The sequence below is a fragment of the Manis pentadactyla genome, chromosome 3 (genome assembly GCF_030020395.1).
Source record: "Manis pentadactyla isolate mManPen7 chromosome 3, mManPen7.hap1, whole genome shotgun sequence".
NCBI classification, from domain to species: domain Eukaryota; kingdom Metazoa; phylum Chordata; class Mammalia; order Pholidota; family Manidae; genus Manis; species Manis pentadactyla.
Window position 1 is genome coordinate 214,403,818 of NC_080021.1, and position 20,053 is coordinate 214,423,870.

At 49.4% G+C, this 20,053-nt stretch overlaps 2 protein-coding genes across 4 annotated transcripts in view; one reads left to right on the forward strand and one right to left on the reverse strand.

Annotated features, from left to right (window-relative positions):
- Nucleotides 1-8,580: 8,580 nt before the first annotated feature.
- On the reverse strand, nt 8,581-14,026 carry NAIF1 (nuclear apoptosis inducing factor 1). Of its 2 annotated transcripts, XR_005030564.2 has the most exons (3): nt 12,598-14,026; nt 10,205-10,918; nt 8,581-9,900 (listed from the first exon to the last, which is right to left on the reverse strand). XR_005030564.2 is itself a non-coding variant. In XM_036913808.2 (2 exons), the coding sequence occupies exons 1-2, from the start codon at nt 13,106-13,108 to the stop codon at nt 10,446-10,448; spliced, it is 984 nt and encodes a 327-aa protein (XP_036769703.1). In that variant the 5' UTR covers nt 13,109-14,026; the 3' UTR covers nt 8,581-10,445. The 2 variants fall into 2 exon arrangements, 1 of the variants encoding a protein (XP_036769703.1); XM_036913808.2 differs by having other exon boundaries at nt 8,581-10,918.
- A 154-nt stretch (nt 14,027-14,180) lies between these two features.
- Nucleotides 14,181-20,053, forward strand: part of SLC25A25 (solute carrier family 25 member 25) — a 30,857-nt gene continuing 24,984 nt past the window's right edge. The window contains exon 1 of one of the 2 annotated variants that reach the window (XM_036913800.2): nt 14,181-14,552. In XM_036913800.2, the coding sequence (XP_036769695.1) occupies nt 14,310-14,552 (243 nt within the window). In that variant the 5' untranslated portion in view covers nt 14,181-14,309. The remainder of the gene's footprint in view (nt 14,553-20,053) is intronic. The other variant, XM_036913802.2, reaches the window with a different exon arrangement.

Consider the following 20,053-nt stretch of genomic DNA (forward strand, 5'->3'; position numbering starts at 1 on the left):
GGTCACACTGAATCCATAGCAAACTTGCCCAGGGTTGAAACCCATCGGCAAGACACCTCTGAAATGGAATCCTAGCCTCCACTCAGTTGACTTTCCCAGCTGTCAAGGGAGATGGGGGATCCACTGAGGGAAACGCAGGGGGACCTGTCACTTGAGACTTTGAGATTGGCAGCCAGGCTAGTCCCATTTAAGCAGATGATGAGTGCCCGATTTTGAGTGCCATAGACTGCTTCCTTGTATAAGCAGAGTGCAATAAAAAAAGGCAGGCTCAGATGCCAATACTTACCTCTGAAGTGATCCCAGAAGAGCCCCCCAAAATGATGCTGGGGTTCTTGTTCATGGAGTTGAAAAATGAACTTCGCAAACACTCAAGGTAGGAGAGCAAGTGAGAGGCTTTTATTTAGAGATACAGCAAGAGGACAGAGCTCCTGGCTCGTGCCAGGAGGGGACAAGAGAGTCCCCTCATCAAATTTTTATAGAAAGTTTATTGTATGTCAATTATACCTCACTAAAACTGTTAAAAAAAACAAAAAGACAACAAATAACTGGGCTCCCCCAGAACTATCCAGTGATTACAGCTAACACATATAAGGTTCGGGAATCTGCATTCTTAACAGATTCCAGGTATTTCGATGAACACCAGAGTTTGAGAAGCACTGTCGTAGCAAAATCCTCCTGCCACCTGTACCCCATGTCACCAAGATCTCTCCTGATGGAAGGAGGGGTTTGATTGGGGCTCTTCTGTGAGGACCTGCTGTATTTATGGGGACAGTGTCCATGAATCACAAGCCTGGTCATTTTACAGAGAAGGAAACTGAAACCTTGAGAAATAAATGTCTTTGATAAGGGTCTCTTGTTACAAGTAACAGAAATCACCCCAGCTAGTTGCCTCACAACGTGGAAGGGGCTGTAAAAATATGGGGATCCTGCAGGCAGTGGGGGTCAGGGCTGGGAACCTCATGCAACCATGGTCATTTATGTCAGACTCTCTCAGCCCTGCCTCTCTGCTTATGTTCCCTTCTTTCTCTCCCTTTGCTGAGCAACCTTTTCTACTTCTTAGTTTGTGAAGTGGAAAAAGGTTCAGACTGATCTCTGGATCCCAATTCCAAATTTTAGAGAAAGAAATCCGATTGGTCCACTTTGGACTAGGTATCCTCTCCTGTCCAATCAGCTGTGGCCAGGCAGGTGGAATCACGTGGTTCAAACACGGAAGGGAGGAGAGTGGAAAGGAGGAGGGGCAGAGGCACAGATGTTCTCTAACCTGTGATTAGTCAGCATCACATGGGAGCTTGTTAACAATCCGCACCCACCAACCTCCAAAACCACGAGCATCTCTTTCAGTTGGTCTGAGATGGGGCTCAGAAATGTGCCTTAAACCCAGATGATGCTAAAACCGAAGTTCCTGGGGTTATAACTTGGGAAACAGCTTTTCTAGGTAAATACGCGGAAGACATTTTGACCTGGAATTTGAATCTTAGGGTGGGAAAATGCACTGGAACTCTTTCAGCTGCTAATAACAAACACCTGCTTAGAATGACATAAGCAAAATTGGAGGTTTGCAGGAGCTCTAAGTGATAAATCCACGAGGGTAGATCAAGCTTTAGGAATTGCTGGATTCAAGTACTCAAACCCTGGCTGAAATCTTTCTCCAACCTCCCCTTAACCTTTCCTGGGTTGGCTTCATTATTAGGTGGGCTGACCTCCCTGGAGCCTCAAGTTTTCATCCTATTAGCTTGGAAATGTCATTGGAAAGAGCAAAAATCTCAGGGCAGACTCTCATTGGTCTGATTGGGTCATGTGTTCATCCTAAACCAATCACTGTGAACAGAGGAATGCATTACTCTCATGGACCAGTCCTGGCCCACATCCTTACCACTGAAAGCAGAATTGGGATCCGTCCCTCAGACTGCATGGACTGAGAGTGAGGAAGGGATAGTCCTCAAAACAAAACCAGAGTGCCACAGCCAAGAGGAGCCCTGGGTGCTGAGCAGGCACTAAAACCATCCAGAAGCAGGCCTCCTACCTAGACAGGACTCTGTTTGAGGCCTGCCTGGAAGCAGTGCTTCTGCCTTGGTGGGGAACCCCTGCAGTGTCTAGTCGCCATTTGTGCATGGTTCCTGACAGGCAGGTGGCATGTGAGTATCATTGACATATATGTCAAGACTGACCCAGCTTCAAGCAAAGCAAAGAGCCCAGCCCAGTTCCTCCCAGTGACTCAGGCCCAGCCTGGGCAAAGGAAGGGTATCCAGGAGGGGCATCCTCCTTCGGGACCATTCCAGCTAGGATGGCCAAACCTTATCATATGGATGGGGCGACTGACGTGCAAGAGAAAGAGGGATCTGACCCCCAGCCTCTGCCTTTAGCCACCTTCCTTTGGCTCCTCCCAAGGGGTATAAACAGGCCCCTAAAGGGTTAAGTAGAGAGCTTGCAAACTAATTCCCTGGGATGACTCCAGCCCACAGATGTGTTTTGTTTGGTTTGCACAGCATTTACAAATATTTAGTAGTCAATATATTTAAACTGGGAGATTTCACATAAAAGCCAAGATTCCTGGCTGCTCTTGTAAAATAGGAACATCCAGCAGGATGGGCCCATATTCCTGACTATCAGGATTGCCTGAAGCTTAATTCAAACTCCACCTGGCCAATCTTGTGCAGATGCAGGCAAGGACTTGGCATCTGAGCCAAGGGACTCCTAGTGGCTGTAGGCTGTAGGCATTTGAGTTTGTGACCTGGGGATTAGCAGAATCTGTAGAGAATATGCAGTGAGGGGTCTTCAGGAGGGGACAACCCCACAGCCCAGCAGGGAGATGTGACCTGCCCAAGGTCATAGCACTCAGGTGGGGCATGGCCACTCAGGGTGGGGCTCCTGATGTGCCTGTCACAGTTCCAGGGTCCAGGCCACGGCTCTGGAAGGCTGATTCACACTCACCCTCTCACGGGAGATTGACTCACAGAGGAGGCTGTGTAGCCAGGCACACCTCAGGTGGATTCCCAGCTCTGCCACTTAACAAGTTACAGCAGGTAATCTTGGCTGTAGTCTCTTCATCTATCAAATGGGGGAAATGCAAAACATCTTACAGGAATGCTATTGGCGCTCAATGCCTCCAAAATGGCAATAAAAAGTATACCAAGTATCTGTCCAGGGACTGTGCTATGAACTTGAAAAACAACTATGAATAAGAGAGACGTTGATGCTGTAGGGCAGTTGATCTGAACTGGGGGTGATTTTGACCCCAGGGGGACACTTGGCAATGTCTGGATATATTTCTGATTGTCACAACTGGAGGGGGTAGTGCTGTTGGCATCTAGTATACAGCGGTCAGATGCCACTAAACATCCCACTCCACACAGGACAGCCCCCAGCAAGGACTGATCCAGCCCCAAATGACAGTCGTGCTGAGCTTGAGAAACCCTCCTACAGTGGGACCCAGACATTTAAATGTGTGATTACAGTACAGTGTGGTAAGCATGTGAGAAAGGAAACACACGGAGCCAAGAAGGCTCCCTGGAGGAAGTGACGCCCCAGCTGGATGTGAAGGATGAATAGGAGTCGGGAAAGTGATGAGGAAGAAAGTTGTTCTGAGCAAGAGGGACAGTAAAGGTGCAGGTTGGGAGGGTAGAAAGAGTCTGGCATTTTAAGGAAGTAAACTTTTTTACCCCCACCCGCCCCAGTTTTATTGAGCTGTAACTGACAAGTAAACTTTCAGTGTGGCTGGAATGGGAAGCAGCATCAGACGTGAAAGGCCTCTGTAGGGTCGTGTTCAGGAGCACTTTCTACACCCTGAGAGTTAAAGGAAGTCCTTGAAGGGATGGAACAGAATGCGATCGTTAGATTTGCTCTTTAAGACCCCACGCAGAAGGGCCTGGAGGCAGGGAGGCCAGGGAAGAGGCTGCTGTGGGTAACCTGGTGAGAGAGAAGGCGGGACTGGATCAGGGGAAGGAGGACATTGGGAGATTTGAGGGGTGTCGTGGGAGTCTTGACAACTAGCAGAGGTGAGGGGTAAGGCAGGGCTCCAGCGCTGGCAACTAGAAACAGAGGTGCCATCCCCGGGGAGGGGCTGTAGCCAGGAACAAGGTGGACAAGGTCTCCGAAGCCACAGGGCTCCCAGTGAGGGGATCAGTTTGAAGACAAGGATTTCCCCATGGTCTGAGAGTTAGGGGGTTGCCGGGCACAGAGCTCTGGGAGTGCACAATGTGGGGAGTGCCTCCTGGCTCCTGGGTTGGCCAGGAAGGGCCTCTTGAGGAAGTGTCATCCAGGCTGAGCCAAGACTGCCCAGGAGCTGGCCAGGAAAGAAGCTGGGCAGAGAAGGTGACTGCCCTGGCTTGGCAGAGAACCAGCACATTCTAGCAGGGCCTCTAGGCCTCCATCGCCAGACAAGCCATTTGGAGAACCACATACCCCTTTGCAGGTATCCATACCAAGTTTAGCTCATCATTTCCAACCAAGAATGGGTTTGACCTGCGTGTTCTTCTCAGTAACCACCTTGCCCCCCTCTATAGCCCCAACCAACGTGTAGAGTTTCTCCAAGGTTGGGAACTCTTTTCATGGAGATTTCCAAGCAGGTCTACATACATGGGCCCCTCTCAGGCCCTCGGCCACTTTCTAATGTGCAAAGATTTCTAGAGTAATGGGGTCAGAGTACCCCTGTCTGTCAAGGTCTTTCTCCTTCTGATCTCTTGACTTAAGCTACAAGAAATGAAAAACAGCTTCAATAGGTTTTCTTTCAAAATTTGGGGGGCTTCCATACCTCCTGATTGCTGGACTACAGGGAGTCCTCAACTCTCTCAGGATCATGGGGGAGAGGCTATCTTTCATGGGTCTGGGGTCCTGACCCCAATTTATAATAAAAGCAGCATGTTAGCTTGTTTCCAAAGATGGCCATCAATTCCTCCTCTCCCTATGTGCAGAAGCCATGCCTCCAACAAGATGTGGAGTCTACTCCTCCATCCCCTTGAACCTGGGCTGTTCTGTAATTGCATGACCAAGAGGATGTGACAAACTGATGCTGTGCCTGATCTAAGCCTAACCTTCAAGAGAACCGGCAGTTTCCCAGCCACTAGGCCGTGAGAGAGCCCAAGCGGCAACGTGGTGAGGCCCATACAGAGAACTGAGGTACCCACTCCAACTCCCAGCCCCAGATGACAGTTCCAGCAGAGTTCCCAGCCCACAACCAGCACCAGCTTGAAAGACACGTGACTGAGCCAACCCGGGAGTGGCTCCTCCAGGCCCAGTAGAGCCACTCCAGCTGACATGGAGAAACAGACCTGTTCCCTCTAAGCCCTGCTCACCCTGCACAATCATAAACAAATAAATGATTGCTGTTTACGCTGCAAGTGTTGGGGTGGTTTGTTACACAGCAGTAGCTCACCGAAACAAATAGTTAGCAAGTACCAACTATGTACCATGCATTGTGCTAAGTGTTCTATAACCATTAACTTGTGAACTTCTCACATCAACCTTGTTAGAGAAGGATTTTTAGATGGGGAAGCCAAGGCTTAGAGAAATTAAATGACCCCATGCCGGGGCACACAGCCAATAAGTAAGAAGCAGGCTGACTCCGAAGCCCTAGCTTGCACTTACAAAGAGCTCAGCTCCCAGACACAAACCTACGTGTGGTCCTTCAGGCCCGATCATAGGCCATGTCAAAGGCTTTATGTGGCAGGCCCACACCAGATGCGGGGCATGGCCAGCATGCTGCAGCCTCTGAAGGGAGCTGGGTTCAGGGAGCCATGTTCTTACGTAGTGGCATTCCTCCATTCAGGGCACTGTATTGGGGGCCATCAACCAAAGCTTTTCCCGGCGCCTCTGCCAAGACCTCCCCGTGGAGAGGAGTGGGGAGACGCTGCTCGGCCTCGGGACTCAGGACTTCTCCACTCCTAGGCTTCCCCAGCTCCCGACCCCCCAACACGCACACACACATCTGTAAAACAGCAAGTGCCTTTGTTGGGGGTCCCCCAGTGGTGAAATGATTCCTCACCAGCAACGCATCTGGTCCTAGCCTGTCACTGTCCCAGGGGGAACATGGACCATGGGGAAGCTGGCACTTTTTCCTCTTGTTATACCATGTGTGCTAGTGATTAAAGGCTCGGCTGTTCCTCATTACCTGCATGGACCCCTATGACACAGGGCAGCTCAGCTCTTGACAACTCGCTCTACCCCCCGCTTTCAGAGCACTTGGGGCAAAAGCCTCCCAGCATCCAGCCCTTCCCGGTACCAGCCTCGGCCTCAGCTCCCCTGCCCTGGTCTACCTAGAATCCTTCCCACTCTCGGCTCCCGGGGCCACAGCAAACCTCTAGCTCCGGGTCACATCTTTTGTAATTGGCTCGAGCCACTTGGGACAAAGCTCCCATTGTAATCTCAAGAAAAAACTCACATCTCTTTGGAGAATCAGACACTATAATAATGATGACAGCAGCCAGCATTTATTGAGCACAGGTCATGGGCTAGGCACACGCTTAGTGTTTTATGCACATGAACTCATGAAATGAGTGAATATGTACAGTGCTTAGAACGGTGTCTGGATGGAGTAAATGCTCAAAAAATGGTAGCTATTTCCATCAAGTAACACCTCATAACACCCGTGTCAAGAAAAGACTATTATTCAGCATCCCATTTTTACAACTGAGAAACTGAGGCCACAGAAAAGTTAAAAGACACAGTGAGTAAGTGGTGGCGCCGATCCCAAGTCCAAACCTGCCTGGGCCCAGTGGCTTTCTGCGCAGGGCACTGCCTCCGGGACCCGCTGTGCAGACTAGTGAATAAGAACAGCTGGTTAAAATACCAAAGGACACCTATCTGAAAGACTTCCATCCAAAAAAATGTAAAATATTTCTATATGTGAAGTTGCCAAGTCATAAGCTTCAGTGGCTTGAAGGACTTTATGCAAAACGCTTCAAGAAGGACTTCAACAAAAAAATTAACCCCAATACAGGCTTCCCCCTTTCCAAAACCCTACTCTATGCCAATTGGCTTTTAAGAAAGACCTAGATGAGTACCTGTTTTGGCTAACTGAAAGGAATCTGAAGAGGGAATGCCAATTGCTTCTTTGCTTTATGCCCTTTGGGCTGTTAAAAACACACAAAATTCAATCAAGTAAATTTGGAGATCTAATTGGTTTTATTAAGCGATTCATGAATTGGACATCATTCCCCCTCGCAAGTAGTGAAATGCCCCCACAAAGGTGTACAAAATGGAGTTTTTATAGGAGGGCGAGGCAAAAAGTTATTAGCAAAAGAAAACATCAGGCATTCTTTCAAGTCAGGTCACCTTCCCTCAGGAGCAGCGGAGGGTCTTATGCAGATGACCTCACTAGGAAGTTCCCAACTGATTAATTTAAAATCCCACTCCTGGGAGAGGCTGAAACTGCAGTGAGGTTGGGCGCGAAGGCCCAGCTTGGTGGTAGTCTGGGAGAAGTGACTTCGTGCTGGGCCTGCATTTTTCTTTTTAACTTGCAAGTTTTCGAAGGAACAACATTCTACTTCCAGATAGCGGGGAAAACCTGGTAAGTGTCAGTTCTCCACCAACACCATCAAGGTGCATGGGGTTTAATTCTATTGAGCCACACTTTTCCTTCTTAATATGAGTAAGTCCGAAGCCTGTAGAGAGTAGGAGAGGTCACTTTGTTTCAACTGCTGAGAAGAACAGAACACAAGCTGCCTCCTAGGTCTCCTCATTTGACCTAGAAACTCCTCAAGGTCAGGCTCAAATTCTCTCTAGATTGCACATCTCACTGGCGGCAAGCTGAGAGTAGTTAAGAACAGTGGCTGAGAGCCACTGGGGAATAAGGCAGCTGTGTCATTTTAGGCAAATTGCTTTACCTCTCTGGCCCAGTGTCCTCATCTGCAAACTGAAAAAAATATTAGTACTTAATTCATGTGGGTGTTGCAAGAAATCAATGAGGTAATGCTCATAAGGCCTGAACAGAGTAGGAGCTCATTAATGGTCAATTTTTGTTACTACTAAATACTGGGGAGAGTGTTAACTATGTCCAGGGATCCAGGGATCCCTCCAGAATGAAGGTCAACCTTAAGTGGAAACCTGCTCCCCAGGACTTAACTGTTCAGCAGGAACTCCTGAAAACCAGTCCTCCCTCAAGCGCAACCCCAATTGCAGCTGAGTTTAAGTCTTCCAGTCTCTAAGTCAAAGCTCTTAACCTTCAGGAAATGTCAGAATCACCCAAGAGCTTGTTTACAGAGCATATTCTTAGAGCTTCCCCCAAGGAGTTTCTTCTAGTTTTTGGGGAAGGCCAGGAATTGGGTATGTTTCACAAACACACCAGGTAATTCTCATCTAGAGTCTGAACCACAGCCCTAAGCCAGGGATAGGCCCTCCTGTAAAGGGCCAGAGAAGAAATACTTTCGGCTTTGTGGCCACATTTCCCTCACAACGATCCAACTCTGCTATTGCAGCACAAAAGCCAAAGACATTCAGTTAATGGAGGGATGTGGTTGTGTTCCAAAAAAACTTTATTTACAAAGACAGTCGATGGGCCAGATTTGAACTGTAGGCCAATGTGCCAGCCCTGCTCTGCCGGCCAAGATCCTTTCTACATACAATCAATAAAGACGCAGACATGTATTTAAAAAAAGTGGTATTTCTTTAATTTAAAATTATGACCTGGAAAGAACCAGTTTAACTGACCCAGGCCTCTTCTTTATACCCAGCTGGAACAGACACAATACTGGCTCAGACTGCCACCCTAGAGAAGAACCAAACCAAGCTGCAAATCCTCAGGATGTCCCCGCAGTGCCACCCCAGAGAAGAACCAAACCAAGCTGCAAATCCTCAGGGACCAGCTACCCTGCTGGGGCCATCAGGCTCTGGGGAAGGATGCCGCCCAGGCTGCCAGGGCTGCTGCTTTCCAGCCCCACTGAGAAGAGCTTCCCATCCACCACCCAACTCCCTCACTGACCTGACTCCTCTCCATTGCTCTGTAGTGGCCACTGCACGTGTCCCCCCCAGAGAGGCAGATGGTACAGCCGTCACCTGCCAACCATCTTTGGGGGCATCTTCCTGCAATTGCAACAGTGGAGCTGAGCAATTATAAGTGTTCATGCCCAGAAGGGCAGCACCTTCATTGTTTGGCTGAGTTCTGGAGCCTCGAGTCATAACCGTTGGTCATGTGTGGTTGAGGCCCCAGCAGCAAAATGGGAAATGATTTGGGAGATGCAAGGGTCTTGGTAGCCAATGATGATTCTGAAAATGAAACAGACAAATGCCATCTGGGTAAACGCCCTGCAAACAGGGAGAAAGTAACAGGATGGAATAGGGAACCCGGCCTCCTTCAGCCCTCCGAGGTCTTCTCTCTTCGAGGAGCCCAGAATTCAAAGGTCCCAATCTTAGGCTGGATCCGCCTCTCCCACCTCACACATTCAGGGCTAACCAGGTCTTCAGGACCACGCAGCCAGCCAGCGGGGGATCTTGCAGGAACACAGGGTGCTGAATAACGTGGGAAGGGTGTCTGTGAAGCGGAGCAGGTATTTTTCCAAACCAACTTTTGGACATGTGCAGTCAGTAGAGAGGACAGGAAGAAGGGGGTGCCAGAACAGGCCTCGGAGGAAGGTCCTGGAGGCCTTCCCAGGAGGGGGTCACGTACAGAATAAATACTTCTGGCTTGAAGCAAGCCTTCTGGAAGAAGTCAACAAGTCACCTCAGACCCACTGCAGTGGGCCAGTAAGTTTCACACTGGTTTGCTTTCTCTGAAGTTTATAGCACCAGAGCCTGATGCTTGACCTGAGTCAAAAGCTCTCGGGACAGACCACAGAAGGGCTGCCCAAGGATGTGGCGGAAGACCAGATGGTGGCCTAGCTGTCCCCACCACACGCTGCATTCCTCAGCCTGGCGGGCTGCATCCTGGGTGTACTGCAAAGGCAGCCAAGGGCTCCTGCTGTGCCCGGCCTGGGGCGGAGAGAGAGGACAGCATTAGCTGGAGTCCCCTGAGAACTGAGGCACAGTGAGGAGGAGAAAGGGTGGGGTTTCCTCCCCAAGCCCAGTCACTGCCCCCCAAGGGAGGAAGAAGAGTACCACGCTGCCAGCACCACTGACATTGTTACTCGAGGGAGGGCATGCGGGCATTCCAGCACAGCCCCCAACTGTGAGATGGCCCCCCCAGTGAGAACCTCCCTTCCAGTTATCTGAGACCCAAGTCTGGGTCGTGTTACAAGCCCTGGCTCACCATCACCAGGGCCTGACCCCCACCTACCCAATCTTTGTGTTCTTAGCAAGGCAGCTCGAGTGGCGGGGGTGAGAGAGTTTGGGTCCCAGGGGTCCAGCCAGTTCTCCTTCCCAATTTCCTTTGTTCCTCATGAACAGTGGGCCCCCAAAGGTCTGTTGAAGATGGAGCTGTCCAGGCGGTCGGCCCTAGATGGAGGCCAACCACAGATCCCACTTATGAGACCACGTCATGTCACTGCCACAGCAGAAGACTGGTTCGACCCCCACCCTCATTGGATGATGCTGTCTGGTTGCCCATTCTGGGCCACCTGCCCAGGGTCAGAGGCAGGGGCGGGGTTGGGTGTGTTGCTCTGCAGATAGCGGCGAAAATCTTTGATCATGGGCCGGAGAACCTGGATGAGGACGCTCAGGGCCGCCTGGGTGCCCTCCATGGCCTGCGCCTGGCGCTCCTGGGCACAGGCCTGCACCTCCTGGGAGCGGCGGATCATCTGCAGCAGGTCATTCTGCTGTTCCAGGTGCTGGGCGATCTCCTTCACGTGCAGATTGGTAACTCGCTGCTCCTGGATCAGCTTGGCTGAGTTGAGGGCTATGCGGCTCTTGAGTGCCTGCGGTTTGACCGAAGTGTCAGTGTGCTGGGCCATCATCTCCACTGGGGCCTCAGTTGGTAGGGGTGGAGGGGCCTCAGCCGTACAGTACTCTACCACTCCCTCCTCAAGCGCGTGATAGGTAGTCTCTGTGGGGACTGTGGGGAAGAAAGAGAAAAGGCAGGTCATTTTTTAGAAAGAATGAGGCTGGCCACACGAGGTGGGGAGGGGACCATTAAGCCCTATTCTGGGGAATTCAAGCCTCCTCTGGCTCTATAAGCTATTCCTGTTAAGCCTAGAATCTAAGGGCTTTAGAATCCCAATCTACTTGGTAAACAAAGGGCCAGCCTTGGATCTAGCAAAAAGCAAAGCTGCTCAAAATACTAATAAAAATTCAGAGCACCTACTATGTGCCAGGCACTGTGCTAAGTCCTTTGTACTCATTAGCTTGACAAATCCTCATAATGACACCAAAACGTTTTCAAAGTTAAGGACACAGACTCAGAAACACGGATCAGCTTGCCTAAGGTCACACAGCTTATTTAGCAGGTTCAGGAAGCAAACCCACAGTTCAGCATGCTCGTAACCACCCCACTGGGCTGCTTCTGGCTAACAAAGGCAGGGCCACATGCTCCAGGCGTGCCAGCACACAGCAGGCATCTTGGAATGGTACCCTCTACATGAGGCAGCCACATGCATCCTACCTCCTTCAGTGCTTTCTTGACTTGTCTTTTATGGCCAAGCGGAAAAGGAGGTGGGAGTGGGACAGCAGCAGCAAAGATGCCAATAAATGCCTCCCTGTTCCCTTGATCAGCTTGGCCAGTGGAAGACTTAGAGGTTCCTCCTGGTCTAGAACAGACACTGAATCCAGTGTTTGAGCCTTTTTCCACCTCAATATCCTTGTGAAATATGATACACACATACACACATACACACACACACACACACACCCAATTCTCCCAAATCCCCAAGAATCATTGATTGATACAGTTCATAGTCCAACACAAACAAGCAGGTGAACCGCACTGGCACAAACTCTCATCTGAAAAGTCCAACCAAAGCTATTCCATTGCCCATTCATAGCTGAACACCTTTGAAGGAATTCTAGGTGGGCTATTTGGGTATCCCTGCACATCTTCTCTACCCCTCAATGCCAACATCAACTGTTGGCACGCCACCCCAGCAGGAAGCCCCCTTCCTCTTCTGAGTCTTTAGGTTCTCCCACGTGACACTGCAGTTAATCATATGTGTCTTATCTGTCCTACTAGAATATAACTGGCCTATACTTTAGACACTTTGGTAATCCTGGTGCCAAGCGCAGGGTTTGAACAGAGTAAGTGCCCATGTTTGATGAGTGAATGAATTAGTAGATTAACACTAGGAATCATGAGGTTCCTGAGCAGTGCCTGAGGAGTATTCACCACACTGAAAAAAATAGAATGTCTTTGTCCAAAAGTGATGCCTGACCTGGGCATTATTGTTCCCAGCTATCCATTCATTCAACAAATATGACCTGACTGCTTACTCTGTGCCAGGCTCTGTGATAAGCCCTGTGGGGATATAGACATGGTCTGTCTTCAAGGACCACACAGTTCATCATGGACATGAATGGTGGTAAAACACAGTTGAGAGCAATCCATCTCATCAGAAGTCTAGACTGTGTGTTGAGGAAGTCCCAGGGAGAACAAGAGCACTTCTGTCTGGGGAGCTCTTGGAAGGCCTCAGGGTCTTCTAAGACTCCCATCTGACCTTTGACCCTCTGAAGCCAACCTTCCCCAGGCTAGCCCAGCTCTTGCTGGCCCTTCCCATGCCGGACTGGGCAGGAGAGGTCACTCACTCTGTGTCAGGGTGACCGTGGCTGCGGCTGCAGTGGCCGTGGGTCCAAGGGCCACGGAATGGATCTCTGTGGTAGTGGGCAGGCTGATGATGGTGGCCTCGCCCAGCAGGTTGCAGATGCGCTGTTGCATGGGGGTGAGCAGTACAGGTGCTACAGATGGCCCACCGCCGCCACTGCCACCACCTGTCCCAGGCCCACCAGCTCCGTCCTCCTCAGTGGGCCCCGGGGCCTCGCCACCCTCCACTGCCGCCCGGACCTGGGCAACCTTGCGACGGACTTCGGTCTTGAGGTCAGACCACTTCTTCTTGACTTCAGGCAGCTCTCTGCGGCAGGTGGCCACGGCATTGACCCTTCTCAGGATGCCATGCCAGGCCGCGCTCTTGGCAGCCAGAGGGACCCCGGCGTTGAAATGGTTCACCAGCAGGTGCTTCTTCAGTTCCAACTCCTCCACGATGATCTCCACCTCTCGCTCGGAGAAGTTCATCTTCCTCTTCTTGGCTGGAACGGCCATGGCCTCTCCCCAACCCCTCTTTTTAAAGAAATTATAATCCCCTCAACCGTCCCAATTCCCCTCTCTTCTATCTCAACCTCGCCCCTCACCCACCCCCCTACGGGGGATAGGCCGGGCTTGCGCAAGGCCAAGCACCGGGCCTTCGGTAACCCCCCTTGCTACGCAAAGTGCGTAGGGCCCATTCCCGACCTGCCCAGCCGCCGCCAGCCAGCTGCGTAATGGCTTCCTGAATCTGCCTCTTCCGCCGGGGTATGCGGAGATACGCCCACTTCCCCTCTTCCCGCCTCCTAGCGCTTCTCCAGGGAACCCGCCCTCCCAGTTGGTCGTAGCCCAAATATCACGTCGGTCACTGGTTCTTTTTACCTGTCGCTCAGCTGAAGACCACGCCTATTTACTGGAATCGCCTAATCATTGGTCTAAAGGTGTGTCTATCGCTACAGAGCACTCCGCCACTTGCCTTTAACACTTCCATTGGAAAATTGTTCTGTCGTTCAATCATCAGTATTACGACAATCACGCCGTTAAATTCAGCTATTTTATTGGTGTTTTAGGCAGAGTGCCAAAACGCGGCCTCCTGAAAATACCTAGTGCTTTCGGCTTTAAGCCGTTGGCCAATTAATTTTTAATTCCACCAACGGGCGCAAACTCTGCCTTGCAATCGCAGCTCACAAATGCTCCTCACAAATCCTACTTGTCCCTGGAGAAGCAGCACGACCTCTCAGTACACAACAGTTCCTCCCAGCCTTACGATTCCGCACTCCAGTGTTTCTCAATAGAAATCGGACACGGGGCCTTGGGCCTGCCAATCACATGACCTCCGACTACCGCGGCTTGATTTCCTCTCTCCGGCGAGTTCAGCCAATCCCCACCTCCCCCAGTTTGAATCGGCTCCAGGCTGAGCCGGGACCACCCCGCCCTCTCCATTGATCCGACAAGTCCTGCGAGTTGTGGGCAGTCCTCGGGGAGGCTCCGCCCCAACCCGGGCGCTGTCCGAGCCTGTGAATGGCCGGCGGCGGCCCTGGGGGCGTGGTCATCAAGGCAGCGCGCGGCGGGGCGGGGCTCCCGGAAGCGTTTCCTCCCGCCAGCTTGCCGGCATCGCGGAGCCTCGTCTTGCAGTCCGAGGACACCGGCGTATCTTTCGCGTTCTGCTCATCAGCCCACCACCCACGCCCGTGCGCCCGGCGCCCCTGCCTCGCGCCCGATGGTGAGCAGTGTGTTGTGCCGCTGCGTGGCTTCCCCGCCGCCGGACGCCGCTGCCGCCGCCTCGTCGTCCGCGTCCCTGGATCCGTGCGGCGGCGCCGTCTGCGGGGGCCCGGAACACCGGCTACGCCTTTGGAGCCTCTTCCAGACTCTCGACGTCAACCGTGACGGCGGCCTGTGTGTCAACGACTTGGCCGTGGGGCTGCCGCGCCTGGGACTGCACCGCACCGAGGGCGAGCTCCGGGTAGGCGGCGCGCACTATCCGCGTTGGCAGGGAGAGGGCCCTTTGGCGCCCCCGGACCTCTGGGAGGCCCGAGTCACAGCTCTGGGGCGCTGGTTGACAGGTCTGAACGGCCCAGCTTCCTGGGAAGCCCCTCAGAGTGTGGCAGGTCTGGTGGAGGGCCTCTTGGTCTGGGGGGCAACCCTCAGTGACAGGTAGACATTTACTCCCTGGTGGAAGTGGAGGCCCTTCTTGACCAGTGTGGGCTCTGGGGTCAGGGGTAAAAGCTCTTCGTGTGCACAGGTGGGCACCCTCTGGGCTTTCTGATGGGCGAAAAGCCCCTTCCTGCTCGGGCTTTTCCCAATGTAGAAGGCCAGGTCTCAGGAGTCTTCTTTTCCTCACCTGACCTCAAGACTAAACTTGATCCACCTGCCAGCCCCCATTGACAGATTCATCCTCCAGCGTCACCCCTGCCTTCCCCTCTTGTTCCCATGCCAGCCGTGTGCCCTGATGTGGTTCCTCTCAGAACATGTGGGAGTCGGAAAAAATGGGAACTGAGGCTTCTGCAGATCTCTGACGATGCTGGTGGGGAGGACTGACAGTTTCTCATGGTTTAGGTTTATGCCTACTGACAGGCTCATCCAGAAGTTGGGATTATGATCCCTTGCAGGGTTGCAGATTAGAGTGAAAGACGGGGATTCTTGCTGAGAGTGCACATGGGAGGGGATATCCACTCTTACCCTGGAGTGGGCTCTTTGCAGAGAATGGCCCCCTCGGACTGCCAGAAAGAGAAGTGCTGTCTCTTTATAAGAACTTTAAGCAGAGGCTGTTTCTTCCCCTTCTGTCTCTCTTGGTACGTTTTCCTTCTGACCTTGTAAGATGTAGCTACCCTTTCCCAGGCATTTCCTTACTTTGGCTTAGCCTGACTGACAACCTGTAGTTGAACTACTGAGTACTTCACTTAGTAACCTGTTTCTCTCTAAGTTAATTTGGTCCATTTGTCCATACAACAATTAGAGAATCTCTCATAGACAAGTACGAAAAAATCTGGTAAAATGCCAGTGAATTAAACCAGTTTTTTTGGTCGGTGTGTTTAATTCATGTCCAAGATACCTTGGATCAACATCGAAAGTACTTTACCTCTTTAGGATCAGCCTAAAAAGATCAAGGGTAACACTATGCGAGATAATGTCATTGGCCTAAGTTCAAGAGACTTAGAGACAAGGTTTTTGTGTTTTTTGAGTTTTACATTGGCATTGTGAGCTGGATACTTTCCCACACATATCTGATGAATAAGTCACATGGGAAGATAGGATGGCTAAATTCAGAGGGTCTGTGCTTCATGGGCTCAGAGGGGTGTGGCCCAGGTGAACTTTTCTGCTTTTATGAACCTACCTACTTGGCATATGACACCAGGCACTTACAGGGCAGCTGGCTGTGGAGTGTATTCACTGTTTATGCCACGCTTTGTGCTGTAACAGGTGTCACGATGTTCTTGGAATTCATGATATATCTGATAATAAGCCTAATCCATTTTTTTGGCAGTAAATTTCTAAGGTAAATAAGGAGAAAGTGATCGTTTTTCTTTCCAGTGCTGAAAAAAAACATTTTGATTAACCAAAGGGCACCTGGCTCCTTGGGGGTCCCATTGGCTCTAAAATCTTTGACTCTGACTGATCTAAATTCTCTGATATGAGACAATTCTTTCTTGTTTTGATGTATATATTTAGTATGGATTCTGACTACTTCTGCAGCTTTTTCAGCTTTTGAATAAATTGTTATACAGCTTTGAGAGAGATTAGGAATGACCTATCTTACTTGTTTATTACCCATAGTGGAGTACAAGTTAGACCTGTGGAGAACAGTTTAAGTATTAGAGAATCTGCCTTTTTGTAAATAACTGGGCAACAGGAAGACACCCTGCCTCATGAACCCCCATACCACTTCCTGTTGAAATTGTATCTGTATTAACTACGTACAAAAAAGGCCAGCCCTGTTGCAGTTCTGCTGAAGTAGCAAAGCCAAAAGAGAATATGAGGGGCTCATTGGTGTGCAGTGGGTCCTCTGCCAGGGGAGTAGGCATCAAAAAAACACAACTGTCAAACTTAGGCAGCTGCTTCATGTGACCCACAGGGCAAGTTGGAGACGCTAGGGTTTGCACAGGAATCAGCTGTGAGTACTTATCAGCGGGTGATGGGTGAACCCAGACCATGTGACTACTCAAAGCCTCTTGCTAGCTTACCACAGCTCCGGTCAGGTTTTCTTTAGAAATGAACCAGGAATTTTCGGCATCTGTCTTTATTTCAGAAGACATTGGGTTGGTTAAGGAAAAATTACTTAAAATGGAAGTGGGCAGAGAAACCGATGGCAGCCAGCCAGGAAAATTTTCTTTGTATTAAAAGGCATGTGAGCAAGAGGCCCTGGGACAAAAGAAGGGAAGGGTTTATTTAAAAAAAGAGGAAAGATAACAGAAGGAGTGACTGTGGGGGATGAAACTTAAGCTGGAGCTAATTATATATAGCATTGCCTTTTTAAGGCAGTTTCATGTGACCCAACAAAAATCTTTGTCTTAAAACAAATTGAAAACATAGGTTTAGAACTCAGACAGCCAGTTAGAGAAAGAACACAAGCTGGGTTACATGTAAAGGCTGTCCCTTTAGCCGAGGCTCGTGGGCTACGGGCTGCGAATGTCATGCAGGTGAAGATTCTAGAAGATGGTGTGGTTGAGTTTGCTGGTTCAGAGACTTGCATATACACCATGTGCAAGTTTGAGCCACATGATGACTTTGTGAAGTAGGCAAGTCAGTGGCTTCACTCCATTTTACAGAGGAAGGAACAGAGGTTCACAGATTGTAAGGCAACCTCAAAGCTCATTTGGCTACTGCAGACTTAGATCAGAGAAGGAACTGGAATCATCTTCTCATTCCTGTTCCACTCTAATTTATCTATACTGATTGTTTCTGAGGGATGTAGAGAGTTCCAACCTGGGCTCTTGGGAGAGCTTGAGAAAGATGAGTTTAGAAGCACATCTGTTATTCTCAAAATAGGTTTCAAGGCTATCCAGGGATTATCCTGTCAGAATGGGAATCCACCCTGCCCTAATTCTCTCCTTGACTTGAACAGTGTACATGAGGCAATCTCTGTTGACTTGAAATAATTGAAAGGAAGATCATTACTGTCTAGCTGGTATTGCTTCATCAGACAGTACTGTTGAACTCTATACCTTTTAAATATTTGGCCATTTGTGGGGGAAGGTATTTATCTAAATAGCTGGACTTAGATCAAGTCTACAAAAGAAAGAGACTTTTCCATAGATAAGGGGTAGACATCACTTGGTATAATGGCCCATTGGAAAAAGAAAAATGCTCTTTGCAGATTTGATTGAGTTCATATGTTCTGATTGTGTTGTATTGTTACAAAACTGGTTCCTGGCTTAGGCAGAGAAAGACAAGTCCCAAATGATTTCCCTCATTTGTGGAGTGTAACAACGAAGCATAACTGAAGGAACAAAACAGTAGCAGACTTAACAGACTCCAAGAAGAGACTAGCTGTTACCAAGGGGAGGGGTGGCGGAGGGAGGGAGAAGGGGATTGAGGGGTACTATGATTAGCACACATGGTGTGTGTGGGGGTCACAGGGAAGACAGTGTAGCACAGAGAAGACAAGTGGTGACTCTGGCATCTTAGTACACTGATGAGCAGTGACTGTAATGGGGTATGGGGGAGGGCTTGATGATATGGATGAATGTTGAAACCACAATGTTGTTCATGTGAAACCTTCATAAGAGTGTATATCAACAATACTTTAAGTTAAAAAAAATTGGTTCCTGGCTTGAAGTAATTATCATCAAGTCAACTAGATTTTTTAAAAAAATCAATTGATTTTTGGAAAAGTGGAGTCAGATATCCTGATCCTAAGATCAAGTAATAAATAAAAATATACCAGAGTGGCCCTGATCTGAAGCTTCAGCTGGATCAATTCCTTTGATGTTCAGAATCATTAATTGTTGAGGTCTCACAGAAACCACAGGGGTATGAGAAAAAAATACTTTGCTGGTATTTATTTCTAGTACAGCGGAGTGCAGCCATGGGATGAATCCAGTAAACAAAACTGAGCTTATATAGGACTAGTATTATTAAACTAAGTCTGAGCAGAATTTTCATTTTTAACTATTTCTTCTTATACTAATGTGAATTTGGCAGAACCAAAGGATTTAGTCTTGGAAGGGTCTCTGGCCATCATAGGTCGGCTTCCCACCCGGCATGGGGAGCATTCCTCCACAGCATCCTTCACATATGGCCACACAGCCCATTCCACTGTGGATCCAGTCAGGGTCATTGTGAGTTCTTCAAGTCAAGCTGAAGTCTGTCTGCTTGTATCTGCTACCTGTTTACCCCAACTGTGCCTTCAGGGGCAACACAGAAAGGTGATCCAAGGGCCCTTTATATATCTGAAAACAGCTGTCTTCGTATGATCTCTGTTGCTGCTAAAAGCAGTAGATTTCATCCTGTACTTAACGGATCTGTTGTCCACACTTCTCAGGGTCCCTCATCTGAAGCAGTATCCCACGGGAGTTAACTATAGCCTTTCCTTGGAAACACTGCACTAAGTGGAAGAAGAGTCACAAAAGACCCTGTATTATAGGATTCGTTTATATGAAAATCCAGAATAGGAAACACTATAGAGACAGGAAGTAGGTTAGTGCTTGCCTAGGCCTGTGAGGAAGGTGGTAACTGAAGGGTTTGGGGGTTTCTTTTTGAGCTGATGAAAAAGTTCTAAAATAGACCATTGTGATGGTTGCATATGTCTGTGAATATACTAAAAACCATTGAATTGTACTCATAAATGAGTGATTTATGTGATGTGTGAATTTCATCACAATAAAACTTAAAAAAAAACAGTACAGGCTTTGTGGTGTAAACCTGGGTTCAGATACTCTGCTGCTTGCTGGCCACATGACCTTGAGCAAGTAACCTCTCCATGTCTCATGTCCAACGTGGTAAATTCCTTCTTCATAAGATTCTTGTGGGATTAAATTAGATGAAGTGTGTAAAGGGCCTGGTACAGCACCTAACATAGGTGTTCAACACAAAGTGACTTTTTCCCCATTGAGTCTTTGAAAATAAGACACCCAGAATTGGTCATAATCATCTACATTTTTTTTTCCCAGAGTGCTTAGGGAAAAGTAGAATAGAAGGAAGAATGTCTGGGGACATTAGTAATAAAGGCTGTGAAGCACCCAGAGAGCACAGTCTCCAGTCACCCTCTGAGAGTGGGTTGCAGAAAGCCTGGGCCTGCAGCAGACATTGGGGATATTAAAACAAAGAAAGAAGGAAACCAGGGTGGCAGGAGACTTCTAAAAGGCTATTTAAGTGACCCGTAAGGATGTCTCTGGCCCACAAGTTTCCCATGACGGAAATGGGCCCTTAGGAACATTTCTCTTGCAAGCCTGTCACCTGGCTCCTGAGCCCATCGATGGTCTTTCCTCAGATAGGGAGTTTACTTTGAAGTTGTGAAAATGGGAG

Bases quoted from the DNA above. Each gene is read 5' to 3' on its own strand.
- NAIF1 (XM_036913808.2), bottom strand. From the start codon at position 13,108: ATGGCCGTTCCAGCCAAGAAGAGGAAGATGAACTTCTCCGAGCGAGAG. The intron at 10,919-12,597 runs GTGAGTGACCTC...TCTTCCCCACAG, and splicing joins CACGGTCACCCTGACACAGA to TCCCCACAGAGACTACCTAT.